The 18201-nt window shown below is 38.5% G+C and overlaps 1 protein-coding gene across 1 annotated transcript in view; it reads left to right on the forward strand.

Moving 5' to 3' along the window:
• The window catches only part of SDHC (succinate dehydrogenase complex subunit C), a 30554-nt gene that overhangs the window by 1858 nt on the left and 10495 nt on the right, over positions 1-18201 (forward strand). Inside the window, exons 2-4 of the mRNA XM_005677156.3 lie at positions 3453-3509; positions 6849-6950; positions 13989-14050. Coding sequence (XP_005677213.1) covers positions 3453-3509; positions 6849-6950; positions 13989-14050 — 221 coding nt within the window. The remainder of the gene's footprint in view (positions 1-3452; positions 3510-6848; positions 6951-13988; positions 14051-18201) is intronic.

Below are 18201 nucleotides of genomic sequence, written 5' to 3' on the forward strand. Positions count from 1 at the left end.
AAGCTCCACTGATAGTCAGGGAATGATTTGCCAAAGCCAAGAAGACCTAGATGGAGAACTAAGCTAAGAACAGCTAGGCTTCTGTCTAGTAATATTCATGTAACTTAAGCACAAACCCACCAAGAGTCATTAACCCTCTGGGCATTGCCCGTCATATTAAATACTACATGTGAAGCCTCTCTAAAAACAAGGCTTAATTTATTTAAAGTCTGAATTCTTAAGACTGCTTTTTAAAATAAACATACTCATTCACAGACCATTTTTTTGAGCCTGTTCTATGTGTCATGTTGTTATAGGTGCTGTAGATGTATTACATTCTGTGCTGGAGGAACTCAAAGTTTAGCAAAGGAGGTTAATAAGCAACCAAATTTTGATTTAGAGATATGAACAATTGCTTTGGGAGCATGGCAGGTGTAGCAGGTAAGGCTAAAGGAGTGAAGTTGCCATTTGGGAGTTGCTGGGTCTTGAAGGATGAGTTTATCAGACTGTAAGGGAGGTCTACTCAGAATAGCCTGAGCAAAGGCATGTGGTCAAAAGAAACTATTGCTCTCTCTGTGGGTAATGTAACTTTCAGTTTGGTGGTATAGGGGGCTGATGGGGGGAATAACTTGTGGGGGAATAATTCTAGAGAATTGGATTGGGTCATGTTGAGAAGGACCTTGTTTGACTGTGGTATGAACCTTGTAATCAGTGGGGAACTGTTAAAGACTTTTAGGCAGGTGATTGATGAAGTCAGCTTTCTTTTTCAGTAACTTAACTGGTTATATTGAATGATAGGGAAGAGATTGGTGGTGCTAGGAGATCAGTTCAGGAGTTCTTGCTGGAGTTGATTGGATGCTCATACAGTTAATCAGAACTTTCATGTATAAATGATTGCTCTTCATTGTGTCCTTCAAGATTATATATTTTAATGTTGTTGTTAACCTCAGACATTTATGAAACTAAGTTTTCATGTGCCATCAGATCAGGTGTAGAGGATGTGCAAAAGAAAATCATTATATTATACTCATATCTTGTTTTGGACTAAAAATGGTTTTTATTTAATTTGATGACATAGACTTGGCTTTGAATAACTTTTTTTTTCCAGAAGTCAGATCCATTTTCAGCAGATGAAGATTTTTAACACCACAAAGAATTTTAAAGAGAATGTAATGTGAATTCTAAGGACCTTTGGGAAACCAGTAAAATATTAATAAATTACATATATGTGGTATAGTGCAGTTTACAGAGTGCTTTCCTATACATTTTCTCATGTTATCCTCCTAGTAATCAATAATGCAGGTTTTATCAGTCCCATTTTACAAATGAAAAAGCTGAAGCTCAGTTACTCACTATACAACTTAGGGCAATCTAGACCTCCAGTCTGACTTTTATTACTTTGTCTAGTGTTCTTTCTACGTTACTGTTGTTGCCTCAATACAGGGAAGAGCTTCAGAAACAATTTGAGCAATGATTACATTTAGGGGGAGACGTGTATAGTGCATTTAGAAAGGGACAGCACTAACTGGAAATTATAAGTTCTGGTTTGTTAAAAACAAGGCAACTACTATTACTTTCTAGCTGTAGCATAAAGTGCTATTCCTGGGTTGGAAAAGAAATCTTTTCAGGGTTTCTGGTTTCACATGAAAGGCAAGGATAGATTAGATATCTACTCTTGTCATATCTCAAATAAGGTTATGTAGTTGTGCAACCAGGTTCTGTTAGGGCCTTGTGGAAAGTTTACATTGGTATTTGTCTGGGAAACAATAGCACTAGACAGAGAGTGCTGTAGATTCCAACCCACATCTGAAAACTCTTGCTGGGTAGCTGAGTGACTGGACCTAGCCTGGTGTGAGGAATGCGTGCCCTGCAACTTCAGAGTCACAATTACTTCAATTGATATAAAGAGATTTGTTCCCACTTCTTTCTTTCTGGGAGTCTTGGGTGCACAATGTCTGTATTTACCCCTTGCCTCCAAAGCTGGGAAGAGGGAAGAGCTGAAGGAAGTGTTGGTTGCATTCTTTTTCCTTCCAGTAGTGGGCCCTTCTATTTTTCTAGTGTAAAACATAAGGTTCTGGAAATGTTTATGCCTCTAATATCAATGGTGTGAGGGATATCACGCACTTTTTTTTAGAAGTGTTGGATCTTAACGTGATCTTGTATCCCTCACGGTACATAGTGGATATATGATAAACTTTTGTAGAATCTCAGTGTATTTTTAATTTTGGTCCCAGAGCTTCACTCTGATACCTTTCTTAAATAAAGATTTGATATAATGTGAGTTAAAGGGGTGTAGTGATCATGTATTTTTCATGATACCGTGTAAACACTGGATCAGAGCCTCTTTAGGTAGAATGGCTGGGCACATTTTAGTCTTGGACTTGAAAAGCAGTTCTGGTATTGATTGCTATTTAAAAAATAGCAGCATTTTAGTGGAAAGCTTGTGCATCTTCTTCAAGTACCTTTTCATGTGGATGGCAGAGAAATCTGCATTCTCATATATTTTGCATTATTGTATGATGGCCTTTTTCACTTCAAGTTCATCCGGGTTGTCTAGAACCTGATCGTAGTTCCCTAAAATAACAGTTTAATACTTAGAACCCTCACTCTTCAACCCCCCGTTCTTAAACCTTTTAAATTCATCCATTTGCACAGGTGTCTGCTTTAGCTAAGCTGTATAGTACTTGGGGGGCTTCCCAGGGGGTGGTAGTGCTAAAAGAACCTGCCTGTGAATGCAGGAGATATAAAGAGATGTGAGTTCAATCTCTGGGTGGGGAAGATCCCATGAAGGAGGGCATGGCAACCCACTCCAGTATTCTTGCCTGGAGAATCCCTTGGGCAGAGGAGCCTGGTGGGCTACAGTCCATAGGGTCGCAAAGAGTCAGACATGACTGAAGCGACTTAGCACACAGCACGCACGTAGTTCTTGGTGTTGGCAGTAGCTTATTCTGTCCCTCTGCCTTTCCCCCCACCCCCCACCCCCAGAAAAAACCCTGTCTTTTAACCATCACCTCTTTTAAGACCTAGCTTGAAAAAAATTGCTTTCTATATTTCTTTTTTTGGCTGCCCCTTGTGGCATGTAGGATCCTGGTTCCCTAACCAGGGATTGAACCTGTGCCTCTTACATTGGGAGCATGGTGTCTCAACCACTGCACCACCAGAGAAGTCCCACTTTCTCTATTTCTTTATTGAGTATTAATCAGCTCTGATTATTCTTTTACCTTGTATTATTTGTGTTTAGCTAAAACCTTACTTTGCATTTGAAAATAATGTTTGGGATTATTCTCAAGTTATTAAAGTTGTAGCTTTCCGACTAGAAGAAAAATCTCAAAATCCTGATACTGTCATTGTTTTCGTCTTATTCTTAATTTTCCCCTCCACCCTAAAGTCTTATGCAGTACAAAAACAGAGAAGTTGATACACTAAAGTTGGTCTCTAAATGTTTATTGACTGTTGGTTCTCTTATCTTGCAGACATGTTGGCCGTCACTGCCTCCGTGCCCACCTTAGTCCTCAGCTCTGTATCAGAAAGTAAGTTCCTAAATCTGTGGAGATTATTATTGTTTAAACTTTTTCTCATCAGAGAAAAGCAGTAGGTTTTTGACTGAGATTTTGGGGATATGTATGGAAGCAGGTAATTGTAGATGGTTGGCTGAAAATTTAGTGACCATGGTCTCTATTTTTCTTCTCTGGTCGTAGAAGAAAGAAGGAATTTGAATATATCTTTGGTCTTTTCTTAATTTTCCTCACTTTTAGCTTTTCTGCTATTTTAAACTTCATTTGTTTGCTCCATTTTTTGGTTCCTTTCTTGATATTTAATTCTCTTCTGTCTAGTCTTTCTTCCTTTTGTACTTCCTTTTTCTTGTAACCTTTAATTTTGGGCAGCTCCCAGGAGTTAAATCTGTTTCTTCTTACAGTATTCATTTCTAGTCTGTTGACCTCAACAGTTGCCTCTGTGTGGTTTTCTTTTGTTATAAAAAACTTTAAAATATTTATTTATGGCCACACCCCATGGCATGTGGAACTTCCCTGACCAGGGATTGAACCCATGCACCTGCATTGGAAGGTTGGAGTGTTAACTGGACTACCAGGGAAAAGTGAAAGAAAGTGAAGGTGAAGTTGCTCAGTCGTGTCTGACTCTTTGCGACTCCGTGGACTGTAGCCTACCAGGAATCCATCCATGGGATTCTCCAGGCAGGAAAACTGGAGTGGGTTACCATTTCCTTTTCCAGGGATCTTCCCGACCCAGGGATCGAACCCAGGTCTCTGGCATTGGAGGCAGACAGTTTAACCTCTGAGCCACCAGGGAAGCCCAGGGAAGTACCCTTAACTTTTTTTTTACTTAATTTATTTGTGTCTGTACTGCATCTCTGTTGCTGTGAGGGCTGCTCTCTGGTTGCAGCAAGCAGGGGCTCCTCTGGTTGCAGTGCAGGCGCATCTCACTGCAGTGGCTTCTCTTATCACAGAGCACAGGCTCTAGGGCATGAGGGTTTCAGTAGTTGCAGCATAACTTTTTTACTAATTTTTTTTATCCCACTTTAACTTTTAATTTTAGAAATAATTTGTACTTTTAGGGAGTTCCTTGGTTGCCTAGTGGTTAGGATTTCAGGCTTTCACTGTGGTGGCCTGGATTCAATCCCTGTTCCATGCATGCTGAGCAGTGCAACTGGGGGAAAAAAGAGTAGAAATGTTTGGTACTTTCAGAAAAGTTGGAAAAATAGTACAAGGAAGTTCTACATACCGTTCACCTATATTCTCAGTTGTTAACGTTTTGCTGTGTTTACATATCACTATATTTTTGGTTGTGCCATATGAAATTATATTTTTGTAGCTCAAAACTTGTGTAATACAATTTAGTGTGGTTCAGCACAATTTAATTACTGTGTTTTTCTCTGCATTCTTTGAGATTAAGTTGCAGATATCATGACCTCTTCTAAATACTTCTCCTAAGGGAATTCCTGGCGTTCTAGTAGTCAGGACTCTACACTTCCACTGCAGGAGCATGGGTTTGATCCCTTTTCAGGGAAATAAGATCTCACATATCTCACAGCACAGCAAAATAAACCCCAATTTCTCCTAAGAACAAGAACATTATTTTATAAAACACAGAATAATTATACAAATGCAGTTATCAGACTCAGGAAATTTAACTTTAACCTGATCTTACCTGATACACAGTCAATTTTCAGATTTTTCATTTGTGCCAAACAGTCTGTCTGTCCCCTATCCAGGATCTAATTAGGCTCACATATTATATTTGGTTGTCTTATTTCTGTAGTATCCTTTAATCTGGAACTTTTTCTTAGCCTTCTCTGTCTTTTATATCATTGACTTTTTTCAAAAATACAGGTCAGTTATTTTTCAGAGTTTCTCTCAAGTTAGATTTGTCTGATTGTTTTCTAATGATTTAGGTTATGCATTTTTGGCAGGAGTAATATATTAATGATGTTTTATCCTCAGTATATTACATCAGGGACATATGATGTCATTTGTCCCATTATCAGTGATTTTAACTTTGGCCATTTGAATACAGAAATGTTTGCTAAGTTTTTTCCCAGTATGGAGTCACTGTTTTTAACTTCTGTAATTTATAAGTAATATATAGGGAAATGTTTTTCTTGAGGGGGATGGATCATGTTTAATGTAGATACATAGTAAATTAAATTGTTGAACATAGCTGTCGAAGAATTGGCTTCAGCCTAGCCTCAGTTCAGTTCAGTCGCTCAGTCATGTCAAACTGTTTGCAACCCCATGGACTGCAGTACGCCAGGCTTCCCTGTCCATCATCAACTCCTGGAGCTTACTCAAACTCACGTCCATTGAGTTGGTGATGCCATCCAACCATCTCATCCTCTGTCGTCCCCTTTTCCTCCTGCCTTCAGTCTTTCCCAGCATCAGGATCTTTTCAAATCAGTCAGTTCTTCACATCAGGTGGCCAAAATATTGGAGTTTCAGCTTCAGCCTCAGTCCTTCCAATGAATATTCAGGACTGATTTCCTTTAGGATGGACTGGTTGGATCTCCTTGCAGTTCAAGGGACTCTCAGGAGTCTTCTCCAACACCACAGTTCAAAAGCATCAATTCTACAGCGCTCAGCTTTCCTTATAGTCAGCCTCTCACATCCATACATGACTACTGGAAAAACCATAGCTTTGACTAGATGGACCTTTGTTGGTAAAGTAATGTCTCTGCTTTTTAATATGCTGTCTAGGTTGGTCATAACTTTTCTTCCAAGGAGCAAGCGTCTTTGAATTTCATGGCTGCAGTCACCATCTGCAGTGATTTTGGAGCCCCCCAAAATAAAGTCTCTCACTGTTTCCATTGTTTCCCCATCTATTTGCCATGAAGTGATGGGACCAGATGCCGTGATCTTAGTTTTCTGAATGTTGAGTTTTAAGCCACCTGTTTCATTCTCTTCTTTTAGTTTCATCAGCCTAGCCTAGTGACAAGAAAAATCATGAAACTGTTTAGAGGTACTGAACTGAATCTAGTTCTCAATTTTTGAGAACTTGGAAAGTTCTGGATGAGAGCAGGTGGTAATGTATGAGATATCACACATGACCTGGGTGATATGTAAATGATTTTGAAATATTGTAATTTGCCCCGCTGCCCAACAAGAACGTTAATCTTCCATTACTGTACTTGGGTGTTGGGGGATTGAAAAGAAGAGTTGCTCTCTAATATGACCTCATTGGGTGGTTGAGGTTATTAGTAGCTGAGTCATACTTGGCAGAAAGATAAGGTGAATGGACAGACATGTTTTCTTAATATATGGGTTCATCTAGCCCAGCTTACCTTTAACTTTTTTTATTATGTAAAATTTTAACCCAGGTTTACTTTTAATCATTTAAACCTTTTGGTTTTATTTTAGTGCTGTTCCTTTGGGAACCACAGCCAAAGAAGAAATGGAGAGGTTCTGGAAGAAGAACACTAGTTCAAACCGCCCTTTGTCTCCCCATATCAGCATCTACAGGTAAGGGCTCTGGGACCAGTAGTAGCAGGGGAAAGTTCTGGAGGTAAGTCAAAATGTAATTCCTGGTAATTAAAAAAGATTATTTTGAAATCATTTCAGATTTGCATAAATATTGCAGAAATAGTGTGCTGTGTTACTGTATACCTTTATGCAGACTCCCAATGTGTTAACATGTCTGAATGAGTTTTCAAAAGTGCAGCCACGATGATACTCATTACTCCTGTGTTAGTTTTCTGTTGCTGCTGTCATAAGCGATCACAAACTTGGTAACTGAAAATAACACATTTATTATCTTACAGTCCTGTAGTTCAGAGTCTGGCTTAGGTCTTACAGGGCTAAAATTAAGGTGTTGGCAGGGCTGGATTCATTTCTGGAGGCTCTGGGAGAGAATCTGTTTCGTTACTTTCTCCACCTTCTGAAGGCTGTTCTGAACTCCTTGGCTTGGAACCTGTTTCCTCCATCTTCAAAACCAGCAGTGGTATGTCAGGTTCTCCCATCATATCACTTTGAACTTGCTTCATTGTCACATTTCTTTCCTGACTCCCTCCTTCTGCCAGCCCCTTCCACTTTTAAGGACCTTTTGTATTAATTATATTGGGCCCATCCAGATAATCCAGGATAGCCTTCTTATCTTAAGGTGAGGTTATTAGCAACCTTAATTTCACTTGTAACCTTAATTCTCCTTTGCTTTTTAAAATAGTCACAAGTTTCAGGAATTAGAATGTGGACATCTTTCTGCCTGCTGCAGTCCCTTAATACTTGAGTGTATGTTTCTTAAATTTGAGGAAACTCTCCATACTGTTGCCATCACAGTCAGAAAATTAGCATTGATCTTGTGTTAATCACCTAATCCTCAGATCCCATTCAGATTTTACCAGTTGTCCCAAAAATGTCCTTTATAGGTCCAGGATCCAACTGAGGATCATGTATTACATTTAGTTGTTTAACTACTTAGAATTAGCACAAACTCCACAGGTAGGGGTTCGGTCCCACAAGACTGCCTCCCACTTCAGATGCCAGTCCCAAACCCCAGCTTTTTACTTGTGCTTCTAACTGAAAGTGTTAGTTGCTCAGTCGTGTCTGACTGTTCACGACCCCATGGACTGTAGCCTGCCAGGCTCCTCGGTCCATGAGATTCTTTAGGCAAGAATACTGGAGTGGGGAGCCATTCCCTTCTCCAGGGGTTCTTCCTGACCCAGGGATCGAATGCGTGTCTCTTAATGTCTGCTGCATTGGCAGGCAGGTTTTTTACCACTAGCGCCACCTGATACTTCTAACTAACCAACTATAAATCAGTAGTTCTCACAACCTCCTCCTTGGGTTCAGTAATTTGTTTAAATGGCTCAAGAAACTTGGAAACATTTACTTAAGTTTACTATGATTATAAAGGATATTACAGATGATACAGATGAATAGCCAGGTGCCCTTTTAGGTCCCTCTGTGTCTAGAAGGATCCTGAGCACAGGAGCTTCTGTCTCCATGGAGTTGGGGTGCTTATCCTTCTGATATGTGGATGTATTTACCAATCTGAAAACTTCCCAAACCCTGTACTTTGGCAGTTTTTATGGAGGCTTCATCATGTAGCTATGATTAGTTATTAACTTAATCTCTAGCCCTTCCCTCCCTGCATGGAGGTGGGTGGGGCAGAAAAGTCCAAGCTTCTGGTCATGGGTTAGTCTTTCTGGCAACCAGCCCCCATCCAGAGTTACCTCCTTAGAACAGAGATCACTCTTACTTCCCAGGAAATTCTAAGGGATTTAGGAACTGGGTGTTGGGAACCAGAGTCAAAGACCAAATAAAAAGATCCTCCTAGCACCCGTATCAGTGAGGAGATTGATAAGGGTTCAGAAACAGATATGTTTTACACACACACACACACACACACACACAGACACAGACACACATACAGACACACACAGACACAGACACACACACACACACCCTCCCCCCCACCACATTACTTCACAATTCTTATTTTGCCCAGAGTTACACTGTTACAGTGTATACTGTTTTCTCAGTTACACTGTTAAATCAGTTACATCTGATTTATTTTGACTGATTTATTTTGATGTTCAGATTGTCCCAGACTTGGCTGGTGGAAATTTTTCAAGATGACTCCTGTGAAATCAAGATCTGGGTGCTAGATGTGCTCACTGCTAACAGGATATCATTGCTTCTAGACTTTTTCTAACAGAGCTATGATATATATGTACAAACACACACACACACATACATGTACATGTGTATATATAAGTATATACATATATGTACATCTATTTCTGTTAATTGGTTGTCCTCAGAAGTAGCATTGATGGCTGTTACGCTAATGTCTTCCCAAAAGAACTCCTAACCCAGCAAAGCATCTTGAGTTCTGTTACCGTATTTTCTTGAGTTCCTGCCAGGGAAGCTGGTCATTTTTTAACCACCTCCACAAATACCACAACCCTTCAGATTTTTTCCAAACTAGATTCCTGAAATAATTCTGATTGTAGAAATTGGACAGTCTACTAAAACAGAAGATGAATAAGTGATCTCAGTCTTTGCTACTTTATGGTAAAACTTTTAAGAGATGAAAGATTTGGGAGAGGATTATAATGAAGAAGAACTTGTCAAATTATCTTGAGTTTATATTTAAAGCTCTGGCCTTTTTTCACAAGTCATATTAACAAATGATAATAAGCTAGTGGGATGAGACTTAAACTACTTTGCTCTTCTGATGATGAAACTCTAGACATACTCATGGAAAAAAAAAGAAATAGCAGGAAACATGGGGCTGTCTATCTGAGATATCTGGAGTCATATTTTCTGTTACTAACTTTTATAAATTTTTGGAGGTAGCATGGAAATAATATGGTTAAGTTAGCCTTTCTGAAGTATTCTTTATCTCTTAGTAAATTGTCATTATCAAAGCAAAAGTATATACAGGGAATTACATTTTCAGGAAAACAAGTCATTTTAAAAGATGTTAGAAAAATATTTTAAAAATTTATAGTTGGAAGAGTTCTTAGATTTTAATTTAATTTTCAACCACATTGGTTCTAAGAGTGCTGCTTGGGGCTTGGGGTACTCCAGTAAGTATCACAGCTACCCACTTCTGTGGGTGGTTGTGTGGGGGTGGCCAACATGCAGATTGTACTGTAGGCCCTTAGACCTGGCTATAACCAAAGCAGCTTGACTTTAAGGATTTTGCTTTTGAAGGAAGGGTGCTACTCAAAAAAAGAAAAACGTTTAAAAGCCACAAATGAGTAAATTTCCTCTGCAATATTTTCATAAACAAATGTCTACTTATGCTTGCATGCCTCCAGTGACAAGAAACTCACATCACCCTTTTCCAGTTAGGAAATTTCTCTTATTATCAGAAAGACCCTTATTTTATTGAACTTACTGTAACTTGTATCTTCTGCACAGTGGTTCTAGTTGTACCATAAACTATATAAAATAGATCTAAGCCTTTTTCTTTTTCCCTCTGATGACCTTTTTTTGATGTTGAACGTCTTTTCATGTGTTTACTGGCCACCTGTGTATCTTCTTTAGAGAAATGAATATTCAAGCCCTATGTTCATTTTTATATTGGGTTGCCTTTTAACCTTGTTTAAAATTTGTGGTAAAATATACATAACAAAATTTACCAGTTTATTGATTTATTGATTTTTAAGTGTACAGTTCAGTGGCATTAAGTACATTCACGTTGTGCAACCATCCCTACTGTTCATCTCCAGAATCTTTTCATCTTCCTAACCTGAAACTCTGTACAATAATCCCCATTCCCCCGGCCCCTGGCAACCACCGTTTGAGCTTCCATCTTTATAAATTTGACTACGCTGGATGTTGTGCTTAGTTACTCAGTTGTGTCTGACTCTTTGCGACCCCATGGACTGTAGCCCACCAGGGTTGTCTGTCCACGGGGATTCTGCAGGCAAGAATATTGCAGTGCGTTGCTGTTTCCTTCTCCAGGGGATCTTCCCAACTCAGGGATCGAACCCAGGTCTCCCACATTGCAGGTGGATTCTTTACCCTCTGAGCCACCAGGGACCTCATAAAGTAGAATCACATGATGTTTGTCTTTTTGTATCTGGCTTATTGCATCTGGCATAATGTTCTCAAGGTTAACGTGTGTTGAAGAATCTATCAGAATTCCATTTCTTTTTAAGGCTGAATATATCCCATTGTACATATGTACCACATTTTGCTTATCCATTCATTTGGATTGTTTCTATCTTTTGGCTATTGTGAATAATGCTGCTATGAACATGGACACACAGATATCTCTCTGAACCTCTGCTTTGAATTCTTTGGGGCTATATCCTAGAAGTGGCATAGCTGGATTATGGAAATTCTGTGCTTAGCTTTTTCAGACAACAGTGTATTGGCCATAGGGGCAGTAGTGCTGTTTGCATTTCCACCAGCAATGTGCACAAGGGCTCCAGGTGTTCCACATCCCCACCAACACTTGTGATTCCCTGTTTCTGTTGTTGTTTTAATAATAACCATCCTAATGAATGTGAAGACGTATTTCATTGTGATTTCAATGTGCGTTTCTCTGATGATTGGTGATGTTGAACATCTTTCCATATATTTACTGGCCATTTATATATCTTCTTTGCTTTTTGCTTTTTTGATAGTATTGTTTACAGTATGATTGTTAGATCACTTGCTGAAATTAACATATCCTGTATCTCTAGCTTTTTATTGGTTAATATTCTAACAGTCAAAAAAAGGGAAAAAATTAGCACTCTTCAAATCAGATGTTTGTTAATTGCTCAGTGTGCCTAGTATATTTTTTGAAGTTGAAATACAAAGGTGAATAAGATATAACCTGTGTTGAAAAGGATCTCAGTGTTTCCTGAAAAAAAAAATGTTCTTAAAGAAAATCTTACTGGCTTCTAGTCGTCACTTTTCTCTAACTGAGTTAAATCAGTCTTGATTTTCTGTGCTAGACTCTTACATAATGTTCAGAAGGAAATAGTGGGGGTGACCTATTAGTCTCTGCCCCATGATTTCTGAGGCCTCAATGAGAAAACACAAACTGGGGTGAAATAATTTGAAGATTCGTTTACTCACATGTTTTGGATTGATTCTGGCTTTTAGAGGGGCCTTCATTTTCTCTCTGCATGGATCTTTCTACTTGGTCTCTTTGCATAGACTTATTTCAGGCTTCCTTACAGCATGAGAGAACGATGAAGGGATGGAAGGAGCGCAAGTGATTTGGAAGTCATGCAGTGCCAGATGTGCTGTGCTCTGCATCTTGAGGCAGTCAGTCATGAAGTCCTGCCCAGAGTCAAGGAGCTAAATATAAATGCAGTGTGATGAGGAGTGACAAGATGCTAGATCCTATGGGACTGGAGATACTATCATGATTATTTAGAAAATAAAATTTCCTTTAGCAGCTTCGTACTAGGCTAACCAGTCTATGATTTTAACCATTTTTTAAAGTAAGGTTAACATTTGACTTCATATCACTCCCATTTTCCATTTCAGTATTTCTTAACGATTACAAGATCAATGGTTATATTTCATGTGTTAGCTCTTGGGATTTAATTCATCTGGCCAGGAGTCCTAAGTGCATTTGGAATGCTAAGTAATGTCTTATAATTTCCCTGCTTTTTTCCCCCCAGTTCTCTCAAATCAATATTTCTTCTGTCTTTTTTAGTCTGATAATCATTCTCTTTGACAAATAAAGTAGTTGAGCAATCTGCTTTGCACTCTGTCATCCATTAACATAAAATTGTCAACCCCAGTTAGGAGGCTTTCTTTCCCTGAGTACAATCTTAAAAGCCCCTTTTTGTTGTCCTTGACATTTTTGCAAGCCTCAGCTCATTCTGGGTTTTAGTCTCCTGATTCTTCTGATCAAATTATGCCATTGTTCTCTGATTGTCCTTTGTTATGAGGCTCTTCTTCTGCCTTTTATATTTATCTTGTTAGTCTGAGTTGATCTAGAGTGGTGTCTAGCCAGTTTTCTTGGTTTCTTTAGACATTCTTTTTTTTTTAATACTGTGACCGTTTTTTAACATAGAGTTTTTTTTTACAGAGACATTTAATACACTTATTATTGTGACCATTTTTATTACATAGACATTATTTATTACACTTATTATTGTGACCATTTTTATTACATAGACATTATTTATTACACTTATTATTGTGACCATTTTTATTACATAGACATTATTTATTACACTTGTTATTGTGACCATTTTTATTACATAGAATTTCTTTTCATGATCTTTTCAATCTGCTGGAATTCCTTTCCTTTGGAGTGTGGATTATGTAGTCTGATTATGCTCAACATTCTCTATCTAAGCTGACTTTCCAGGATGAATGTTAACTTTATCCAAAGATGCCTGTTCTTTCCATTTCTCTCTTGAGCAAGAGAACTAGGTCCAGATTATATAAGTATTGGTTATCCTTCTAAGGAAAAGCGTTGGCAGACAGACAGATGAGAACATGATTTTTAAAAGGGTTTGATGACGGAGTATTTCAAAACACCTGTGAATTTAAGAAATATATACTAAATCCAGCAAAATTAGATTTTAAATATGAGATAAGTAATTTACTAGGGAATGAACGATATGCTCAATTTGGATATTTTTGGTTATATGATAATAAAGTTCATGGATGACTATGTTATATGAAACAGTAGATAAATAAAACTCAAGTTTTCTTCTACTTCTGTCTTACTACTGGAGGAAAGGAAGGACCCAGATGGTTGTATTCTAGTGTTTATTTTCTAACTGTATGCAACTTTAACTGATGTTTTTGACCCGTGTTCTTTCTTTTATGAAAGGAATTTGAGTTTTAATTAATTTCTCATCTCTGTTAGTGATGCAGTCTAGAAAGGGGGGGGACTTCTTAAATAAATCATTTTCTTACTTTTAAACTGGAGAGTGGAAACACAGGAATATGAAAGCTGTTTGGTTTTGCTTTGTGGTAAATAGTTGCCTATTTCCAAAGTAGTTTATATTTTCTTTTCCAAGATAGATTCTCTACAATGGTGTCCTCTATTCCTCTTATAAATTGCCTTTGTGTGTTTCTTTTCAGCTGGTCTCTTCCCATGGCGATGTCCATTTGCCACCGTGGCACTGGTATTGCCTTGAGTGCAGGTATGTATGTGTGTTTTTTTCTGCATATGAACACACAAACACATACACACATTATTTCTTTGAAAAACTTTGCTATTTCTGTGGCTCTTGATAGTGCCTCCTTTGCAACTCAGCAGCTTGATTTAGAGAAAACGAAAAGTCCATTGAAGCTTATTGTTTATTCATTTCTTTAACTGTTAATTATGAGTTCCCACAATGCTCAGGTTCTTTTCTTAACCAGTTTTTTTTTCTTTTTAAAAAATTTTTCTTATTTTTTCTTATCCAGTTTTTAAACTATTCCTAGCATGTCCTGATATTATATTTATTGACATTACAGAGAGCAGATAACAAAAATATAATGGAGATAGCCTGGCTGACTGAACATTGACCAAACACAGTCCAAGGTTAATCATCAACCTTATTCTTTCAGAAAATCTGTTTTAACACCCGTTTTTCGTCACCTGGAATTGATCAGAAATACTAACTCATTCTCCATTCTCAAAAGACCCTGGTAACCAACCACAATTTCTGTTTGTTTATTTATATAATATGAAATACAGCTGCAGCATTTGTTTTTCGTAATATCCTTTGGGGTCCCTCCTAGTCTTCCATAGAGTATGTTTTTACTGAAGTGGTCATCAACAGGACTAGTGGCTCAAGTATAGGGATCCTGCATTTAGGAAGCTACTGCTGAGACATTGGAGAAATTATCTAAAACTTAAGTCTGTGATTCAAAATTAGATTAGTTTTGTTGGTAATCAAGTAAGGATAGGAACTCCTATCTTAAGATCCAATGTTATTATTCCTGTGTTACCTTTTCTTTGGTTGGTAAAGTAATAACAGAATCCAGGTATAAGGATGATTGGTGTTGTCTGAGAATCTGTACAGTTTCTGATTTTTAACGTACTTGCATGTAAATAATAGGATAAATTTTAGGATTAGCCTACTCTAACTATAAATTCATAGTTACTTTATTTTTTCTTACTTAGAATCTTATAACTTTTAGATTGATGCTTTTTGCTTAGTTTGGTGGTGTTTATAAACAGATTCAGTCCTGAAAATCATTGGAAGGACAAGAACAATTTATTTATTAGGCTATAGTTTCAATTATTGGGCTTCCCAGGTGGCTCAGTGGTAGAGTATCCGCCTCCTATTGTGGGAGACGTGGGTTTGATCCCTGGGTTGGCAAGATCCCCTGGATCTTGAATGGCAACCCATTCGAGTATTCTTGCCTGAAAAATTCCATGGATAGAGGGGCACAGCTGGCTATAGTCCATGAGGTTGCATAGAGTAGGACAGGACTGAGTGTGCACATAGTTCCATTATTATCTCAGTATATTTATCGCTACTGAATGAAAAAAGAGGGTATTGACTCTTTCATAGACTATAGTGTAAAGAAATATTAGTTTACTACGTATGGCTAAAGTTGTATGTATTTTTTTCACAGCTGAACTTAATAATTATTTTTTTCTGTTTTTACCCCTTTGAATGATCTTGTATTTTTTAGCATGTATACCCTTCTTCCCAAACCTTTCCCCTTAATTCCGTAACAGTAGCTGATTGCTGTAAAATAGTAGTTTCCATGTTTCCCTTAAATTCTGAAAGTCCCTACTTCAAAACTGGAACAGATTTTTGCTAGGTGGATGATTTAGGCAACTTAGTTACCTCTCTAAGCCTCTGTTAATTCCTTGTTTTAAAATATTAATAATGCCTATTCCAGAGTTGATGGGATTTCAAGAAACTACACTCTGGTTGTTGACTTAGGAATACAGGGATGAGAAGCACGATAAATTTGATAGCAGTAGTCTCTTGGAAGATGGTGTGTATTGGACCAAATGGCGAGAAGAATTGGATCATTTGACCTGAAATGAAGTCAGTCCCAGCGGCTGTGATCATTGCAGTCTTGTGGCACTCCTCCAGTCTATTTTTCACACAACAGCAAGAACAATAAAAATCTCTTGAAGATAAATTGAATCAAGTCACACTTAGGATCTTCCTATTACCGTATTTGCCTTTGCACTTAGATTAAAATTCAACTTTCCACTGTGACTTAAAATGCTCTACCTGATCTGGCCCTTGCCTAAGTCATCCTGCCATTTCTCCCCTTGCTTACTCTGTTCTGGCCACACTTGTCTTTGAATTCTTTGGAACAGGTAAAACTCTTTCTCATACCAGAGTCATTGCATGTTTTATTCCCTTGATCTGAAGTGCCCACTCCTACCTCTTGCTACAGAGTGTGTGGTTAGTTCCTTCTTATTTCATAGATCTCCACAAAATTGGCAGCTCAAAGTATACTTTACTTTCCACCATATCTAAAGTAGTAGCTCTGGTTTGTTTCTAGTTCTGTTACTAGTTTTCAGTTTCGCAACACTGTTCCTTCACAGTTCTTATTGCACTGTTTCTTCACAGCTTTTTATAAATCTCTTTTATTAGACTGTAAACTCTTCAGAGAGTAGGACCTGCATCTGCCTTATTTACCATTCATATCCTCTAGCACTCAGTGGGTGCTTCTATGAGTGTCTTAGTCACTCAGTTGTGCCCAGCTCTGCAACTTCATGGACCATAGCCTGCCAGGCTCCTCTGTCCATGGTAAGAATACTGTCATGAGTAGCCATTACCTTTTCCAGGGAATCTTCCCAACCCAGGGATCAAACCTGGGTCTCCTTAATTGCAGGCAGGTTCTTTACCTTCTCAGCCACCAGTGAAGCCCAGTAATGGAAACTATTAACCTAATAAACAAACTGCTCTTGTCTTTCCAATGATTTTTAGGCTAAATGAATGCAACCATGTCAGTCACTTTGCTTATGGTGGTCAGTTCAGAAATGTTTGCTCCTCCTCAGTCAGTTCAGTCGCTCAGTCATGTCCGACTCTTTGCGACCCCATGAACCGCACACTCCAGGCCTCCCTGTCCATCACCAACTCCCAGAGTCCACCCAAACCCATGTCCGTTGGGTTGGTGATGAGATCCAACCATCTCATCCTCTGTTGTCCCTTTCTCCTCCTGCCCTCAATCTTTCCCAGCATCAGGGTCTTTTCAAATGAGTCAGCTTTCCGCATCAGGTGGCCAAAGTATTGGAGTTTCAGCTTCAACATCAGTCCTTCCAGTGAACACCCATCCTTTAGGATGGACTAGGTTGGATCTCCTTGCAGTCTCCTTGGGACTCTCAAGAGTCTTCTCCAACACCACAGTTCAAAAGCATTAATTCTTCGGCACTCAGCTTTCTTTATAGTCCAACTCTCATATCCATACATGACCACTGGAAAAAACATAGCCTTGACTAGATGGATGTTTGTTGACAAAATAATGTCTGCTTTTAAATATGCTTTCTAGGTTGGTCATAACTTTCCTTCCAAGGAGTAAGCGTCTTTTAATTTCATGGCTGCAGTCACCATCTGCAGTGATTTTGGAGCCCAGAAAAATAAAGTCAGCCACTGTTTCCACATCTGTTTGCCATGAAGTGATGGGATCAGATGCCATGATCTTAGTTTCCTGAATGTTGTGCTTTAAGCCAACTCTTGACTCTCCTCTTTCACTTTCATCAAAAGGCTCTTCAGTTCTTCTTCACTTTCTGCCATAAGAGTGGTGTCATCTGCATATCTGAGGTTATTGATATTTCTCCTGGCAATCTTTATTCCAGTTTGTGCTTCTTCCAGCCCAGCGTTTTTCATGATGTACTCTGCATATAAGTTAAATGAGCAGGGTGACAATATATAGCCTTGACGTACTCCTTTTCCTATTTGGAGCCAGTTCCTACTAACTTCTAATTAATCTTCTGTCATGCATTAGAAATTGGATAGTGATAAAAGCGTCTACCCTCAAGGGTAAAAAAGTCTAAGGAATAAGACAAATAAATATTTGTAATGCACTGGGATAATTTTTTAATAGAGATACGAGGTCTCAGAAATGAGACCAACTCTGCAGGAGTTGGAGATCTTGAAAGAAGAACGGGTGGGAGAATTCATGAAACGGAGGTAGAGGAGGGTGTTCCGACAGAGAAGCCACCGGATGCAAAGGCACAGGGTTTGCAAAGCATCCAGAATCTTGGATGATGATAAGTAAAGAGCTGTGTTACGAAAATGGCAGAAGATAAGGTTGGATAATGATAACTAGATCCACTTGTTTAAGAGTTGTGTTATGGAAAAAGTGGCAAAAGATAAGGCTGGGAAGTGTC

The sequence above is a fragment of the Capra hircus genome, chromosome 3 (assembly GCF_001704415.2).
Source record: "Capra hircus breed San Clemente chromosome 3, ASM170441v1, whole genome shotgun sequence".
NCBI lineage: Eukaryota > Metazoa > Chordata > Mammalia > Artiodactyla > Bovidae > Capra > Capra hircus.